The sequence below is a fragment of the Acyrthosiphon pisum genome, chromosome A1, assembly GCF_005508785.2.
Source record: "Acyrthosiphon pisum isolate AL4f chromosome A1, pea_aphid_22Mar2018_4r6ur, whole genome shotgun sequence".
NCBI lineage: Eukaryota > Metazoa > Arthropoda > Insecta > Hemiptera > Aphididae > Acyrthosiphon > Acyrthosiphon pisum.
Genome location: NC_042494.1, coordinates 110,869,848 through 110,876,839, shown reverse-complemented (window position 1 = coordinate 110,876,839; position 6,992 = coordinate 110,869,848). Strand labels below are relative to the sequence as shown.

General features: G+C 26.2%; 1 protein-coding gene across 1 annotated transcript in view; it reads right to left on the bottom strand.

Moving 5' to 3' along the window:
- Positions 1 to 592: 592 nt before the first annotated feature.
- Positions 593 to 6,992, bottom strand: part of Dcxr (dicarbonyl/L-xylulose reductase) — an 8,272-nt gene continuing 1,872 nt past the window's right edge. Inside the window, exons 2-6 of the mRNA NM_001126224.3 lie at positions 5,764 to 5,976; positions 3,564 to 3,807; positions 2,687 to 2,801; positions 2,215 to 2,425; positions 593 to 2,110 (exon numbers count right to left, since the gene is read on the bottom strand). Coding sequence (NP_001119696.2) covers positions 2,007 to 2,110; positions 2,215 to 2,425; positions 2,687 to 2,801; positions 3,564 to 3,807; positions 5,764 to 5,911 — 822 coding nt within the window. The 5' untranslated portion in view covers positions 5,912 to 5,976 and the 3' untranslated portion in view covers positions 593 to 2,006. The remainder of the gene's footprint in view (positions 2,111 to 2,214; positions 2,426 to 2,686; positions 2,802 to 3,563; positions 3,808 to 5,763; positions 5,977 to 6,992) is intronic.

Here is a 6,992-nt window from a genome sequence, read left to right as displayed (position 1 = left end):
TATGACATATTATGTCACTTGAAAATGTAATATTTTTTTATACGGGTTATGGATTAAAACTGAATTTAATTTCGGGTTTTGGGTGTTTCGGGTTATACGTCGTCAAAATCAATCGGGTTATATGGGTTTACGGTTTCGATAATTTTTAAGGGTTTTTTAAGGGTTTTGGCTATACGGGCTAAACGGGTGCAAAGCCTTGGTTTAAGGTGAATTGTTTCGATCTGGACGTCAATTTTTAAATGTATTTAATTTTGTGTTTTGTATATGTTCCATAATTTGTGTCTTACCTATATTATTTTTTAGTAGTATAACATTTTCCCCTCAATACATTTTTTGATGCGGACATTTTCCATCCATCTTTTTTCAAACTTTACTATTTAGTTATATAATATTATTTATTATTTAATATAAATTTATTATTTTTTGCCTATATATTATTATCTAATATTATCTAAGTACAGAATAGATTCAATACATTTAAAATCATTTGATTAGTTTTTATACTACCTTTAGATTTTTTGATTTTTTTTTCCACACACCCCCATCTAATTTTGTCGTTGGTATGATTTTTTTGTTTTATACACATAATATATTCTTTAAAAACAATTTATTGTATTTAATGTATTTCATTCATGATCACAAAAAAAAAATGATAACAATAATTTTTATTTTAACACATAGGTGTATAACCACTAAACCACTTATAAACTTCTTGAACAGTTTTGATATAAAAGCTTCACTCAATGCTCATAATAATGTAAAATTGTATAAGAATGTTATCTTAATAATCTAAGATATTTATTTATGGGGGGATTTTGGACACAATTTAAGATATCAATGTCACCTACCTAATTCCTTACTAGTATACTAATATACTTACTATTATATTTTATTTACACAACCTATTAGCTACCTATTATGTTTATTTAAAATTACATTTTAACTTGGTTTGTTTTAAATATTACTTATTATTTTTTTTTATTATTTTAATAGCAATTTTTATTGTTTCAAGTAGTTAAGTTGATCAAAAATATACATCTATAATTTATTATATTAATGCAAATATTTGGAAATGTATTTTGCATTTACTATTTAGATAATATTAGATAATAGGCAAACAAAAATAATTGCATACTAAATAATATTAAATAGTAAACTTTAAAAAAAAAAATGGAGGTAAAATGTTCGTATCAAAAAATGTATCGGGCTGAAAATTTCCATTTACCGGTAATTTATCGTTCCAATATTATTGTATTTATGTTGGCCAATATGCCAGTTTGTATGCGATTTCTTTAACAATGTTTTTCAATACCGGCGTGATCAAGTGATCATCATATGAGTGAAATTTGTTTTGGATTTATTCTGGTATTGTCATCGAGTTTATTTCGGATATAAATTGCTGTATCGTTTGGATTGACCTTGTTTTACATGCTAACGATACTTTTCAAATAATCACTGAGCAGTTGTCCTCCATAATATAATATTAAACATTTAAAATAGCTAGTGCTTCTGCTAAGTAAGAATTGAAAATATTAAATTAAAAAACATAGATCCACGAGAAAATATTTTTTTTTATTTACATACATACTAATTTGGTGTCGTGTAAATATATAGTTGATTTTCAACCGGATACCTTAATAAATTAGTAAGATGTTGTATGCATCCTAACGAATGTTAATATTGTTGTTGTATAACTTAGACAGTTATGTTAATGTTTCTGATTAAGCTGCAAAAACTATAAAATATGTACTGCAGGTGTTGAAAACAGAAGAATGTCTTAAATCAAAATGTAAAACATAATATTATATGTTTCAGGATACACAGTTTACTGTCAAAAAAAGCATGAGAGTTATTGTGCAATATGGTTGCAATAAATATTTAATAACATAATATTATTAGGTACTTAATAGTTCAGCTTGGAATAGTATACACAAAATAGAGTACGTTTTTACATTGAACTAGTAAATTCCTTATAATGATTTTGTTTCACAGCAAAGTCCTGGTATCTATCCTGCCAAGAAGCCACCGTCGACCACGAGCGCCGTTCCGTTTACCATGGTGGAGTAGTCGCTGAGCATGAAAATCACAGCGTTGGCGATGTCGTCGGTTTCTAAAACGAACATAAATTTCAAGATTGAATTTTTCGACGATTCACTCTATGCCCATTTCCGTCAAGCGTGTCGAAATTCGTTTCGATACAATTCCGTTACAAACCTGCAAATCTGCCGAGTGGGATTCGTCTCATGATGGGTCCCGATTTTTCTGGATCTGACCACGCGATCTTACCCATACGGGTCAACACGACAGTTGGATTTACGTTATTGGTACGGATACCGTACTTGCCCAGTTCGATGGCCATCGTCCTAGTGATTTGATTCACGGCTCCTTTAGATGCACAATATGTCGTATGATCGGGTATGGCTCTCTAGAAAGTTGAAAGCAATTAATGAAACGTAAATTACGTCAAAGTCCTGTAATATTATTGCGACCACCTGACACCTCACCTACCCTGACTGATGTAAGAAGCGTTTAATAATTGTAGTTTTTTTTTCAAACGATCATTAGCAAACCATTTGTGTACTATAGTTTTACTAGGTATGACAGCATTATCGTCTTGTATGGTAAGTGGTACTAGTAGTTGTTGTTGTGACAGATATTACAATAGGTACATAATATTATAACTTACCGTGGAAATTGTCGAAGAAATATTTACAATAGATCCTTTGATACCGGCATCAATCATGTTTTTTGCCACTGCCTGACTTATTCTCACTAAGGCTCTGGCGTTGATATTTAAAGTCCTGAACAAAAAATAATTTGTTGAACATAAATTCACTGAAATATTTATGTAATTTATTCATCATATTTAAGAGAACATTTTTTTTCTATTTAGAGCTTTTAAATGAGCGAAGTCTATATTGTATTCATGTTTATTAAAAGACAGTAAGTTTTATTCAATACTATACACAATGTTAATTTTAAGTTTCAAGAATTCGGTAGAACATATTAATATTTCTACGTAGATTCATAATTCAGATCTTACATAAATACATTTTACGCTTTGCTTTTATAATACCTACCAGCGTATATTGTTCATTAAACTGTTAATTACTTCGGTTCAATATATATTTTTATTTATCGTTTGTTTGTTATTTTATATTAATTAATTAAATATTTATTTTATTTATTTTATGATATGGAGTAATAAGGGGAGAGTTATTGGTTTTGAAACTTTTTATAGAGACACTCATTTTCTGCATTTATTTTTATAATTTTGAAAAAATAATGGATTTTATATAAGCAAAAAAATTGTAACATCAAGTTTTTGTAAAAATAAATCTAATAAGTCTAATTTTTTTTTAAAAAAAATTAAATTATAACATATTTGTCTGCAAATTTTAACCGAAAATTATGAAATTTTTGAGCATAAATATTTAGTAGGTAGTGTTTTATTCAGAATTATTTCAACTCCATAGTAAGAATAATGTGTAAATCTTGCCTTATCTAATCTTTATTATTAATGTCACTATAATTACTATGATATAATACAAGATTTTACTAACTTATCCCAACCATGTTCGGTGACATCGAAAAATGGCTCAATGACTGCTACACCAGCGTTGTTGACTAAACCATGTACTGGACCAATATCGTACATTTTCTTGTACGTATCCTCCCAATTTGAAACATCGCAAAATATTTGTTTTGTATTTGGTAATGCTTTAGCAGCTCCCTCTTCCTTCTCTACCACTGCATAAACAAATGAACCCAAATCTACTAACCTCTCTGTAATTTTTTCACCCATACCTAAAAACAATATTTATTTATTTATTATTATTAATCAAATAGTCAACTTTGATTAATAGGTATTCAAATCGGCTTTGATAAACCAATTTATTGTATGTAATCTTAAAAATTATAATTAGTTATATACTTATATACTTATAGACATAAATGTAATTAAGTGGTTATAATATTAAATGATAATGGATTATCAGTAATCGCCATACAGGTATTAGACATAACAAAGAGTCAAATGCAATATTTTAAACTTTAAACTCTGAAATAATTGGCAAATTAACTTTAAATAAAAATAAGTAATAACTAATGATTTGTGATAAAGTGAACATGTACCTACCTACAAATGCGTATGCCTTATTCTAATCAAATTGTGTTTAATGTGATTTATTTGATTATCGATAAATTGCAAGAAAATGTAAAATATATTTAACTAACGATTCCTGAAACATGATTCAGTATTCCATAATTATTGGACCATTAAATTTTAGTGAACTATTCAATTAATATATTTTTTATGCAACATTATATTAGTACATTAAAATTGTATATGTAGTACAAAAATAAATATTAAATAATAAATATTCAAACTGTTGAATAATTGTAGATTAATATATTTGTAATTACATTTTATAATTATTTTAAATTTAATAGTTCTATATTAAATTATTTAAATCTAAAAGATATATAAGTAAAAAATGAAAATTAGATAAACTCTATATAATTGCTACCTAAATTAGTTGAAAATATTTGATTAAAAAATATTTTATTTAACTTTGCTCCGATAAGCCTATATCCTATATTTTTGAGATAATGAATTTCAAAATGTCGAGGTTTTATTCCAGATAAAAAAAAACAGACTAATAATGTAGGTGTAGAATTTATAGGTACATATTATGTTATAATATCAAGACTCAAGAGCAATGAACTATTCAATAATTAACATGTTTCGTCTTATCGAAGTGTTCATGATATTCGAGTTATAGAAGTTGTACTGAAATTTGAAGCACTTGTAATTCATACAGTTTAAAAACCAACTAAATTTTGTTTTAGATTGTATTATTCATACGACAGCCTGAATTAAAATGTTATCAGAAAAACAGAAACAGAATGGTATCCATCAAAATTATCTTTATGTTCTGAATGTTCTGATAGGTACAGAAATCAACTAATTGAGTATTATACAAATATATTACAACAATTCCTTCTGTGGTAAAAATAAAACAATAAAAACCACATAACCAAATTGAAAAATTGGTTTTCCACCTAATATTTAATATTTTAAAGTTTTTATATAATAAAATATTCAATAGTTATATTTTTGTATTTAAAATATGATTATTATTATTGAAGTTTATACATTTGAAATAATTACGGCTCATAATAATACTCGTATCATTAAATTCATCAAATTATTTTCATATTAAGCTTTAGTTTTTAATGATTTTACATATTATTTGAGCAGACATCCTTTAGGCATTGCTCTGGACAGGTTCTTCGGACGGGAATGTTAACTGTAAATTATTAAGGACAGGACACGGAGAAATTTACATGGGTGTTGTTAGAGCTGATGGTAAAGGTTAGAAATTTCTGTTCTACTTTGAAAATTAAAAAAAAAATAATAAAAGATAAAAATATATAAATATATAAAATATATAAATCACTCCCAGCGGCCTTGATTGTGTGTGAGGGTAACTTAAAATAAATATGAAAAAAAAATGACGATACAGTTATCAACCACTCTTAACTGCGTATTAAGTTCTCATAAATGAATTTTGTTGATATAATATTCTGTACTTAACATTACTCGAACATTATAGAATATAGGTACTGTTCATATAATTATAGTATTATACTGTATAGTATTGTCCTATACACATTGGCAAGTGTGTGTATTGTGTACCTATGACATGTGTAAATATGTATTATAATGTTTACCTACTGTTTTTTAATAGTGTGACTCACCAGCACAAGATCCAGTGACGATAAACTTTTTGCCTTTGAAGTAATCTTCCATTTTTTGTGGTGCCTGACCAGCCATACTCCTAGATAGAATATTGACGGCCATTTGTCCAGCTAGCGTAGTAGGTAGTTTGCATATGGAACGTATCATTTTGAATATTAATTAAATATTTGATCGACTTTAAAAATTAAGCCTCAGTCTTATCAACACTTATCCTGTAACAACATCAATACTATTTAATATAAGTTCTTGAATAGTAATAAATTATATTAAATGCAAGTTGTGATCTTGTTCATTGTTTTATTTGTTTTAATAACAACTATAAAGACGTATTCTTTCCGACGACATTCTGTGTTATTTATATTTATATAATAGCGAGTTAAGTACCTGTATATTATAATAGTTAACAATGAGTTGATTAAAAAGAAACATAATTTAATTAAAGTATACCTACCTACATCATTGATTTATAGATGTTTTGATATCTGATATCAATTATTTTAATAAGTAAATATATGTATGGTGTATAGTAATTGTAAAACAAAACTATAGTAATGTTCAATACATTTGTAATTATATGATCCTCTAAAATATTCTAAATGACTCTTACCTACCATAAATCGTATGACGTATTTAAATGTTTCAAATCATATCTGTTTTTATCAATTAATTATTTGAACCATTGTTGTAGGCATTAATAATAATTGATTACCGACGTCTAATGTAAAAGATTGCATTGAAAGAAAAATTGTTTTGTGCATAATAATTAATATTATTTACTTAATTGAAAATAATTTTTTCATGCGATATAATTAGGTACTGCTATTTATTATTAGATATATTATGTTATATTAAAATCACATTATACTATTGTAATATGTTTCAATATTTGTAATAAATTATAATTAAATGATAACTGAATAGTATGTCCCAGAAGTCCCGTATCACCCTTAGTATTTCCGTGGAAAATCAATATATTTAAATGCAATTTTTTTACAGTAATAAGTATGGAAATTGTGATTGAATAACATAATATTTTTTTTTTTTTTTCAAAAATTCAAAAAATTATCAAAAATTTTTTTTAGGAAAATAAATTTATTAAATTTCCAAGATAGCCATTTTGTTGATCATATTTTTTAAAACAGTTTAAAAAAAAAAAATTTAAATTTAATGAAAATCGCCCAAGTTAGGGCTAATTATTATTGTGAATTTCTAAGAATAATAGTTACGT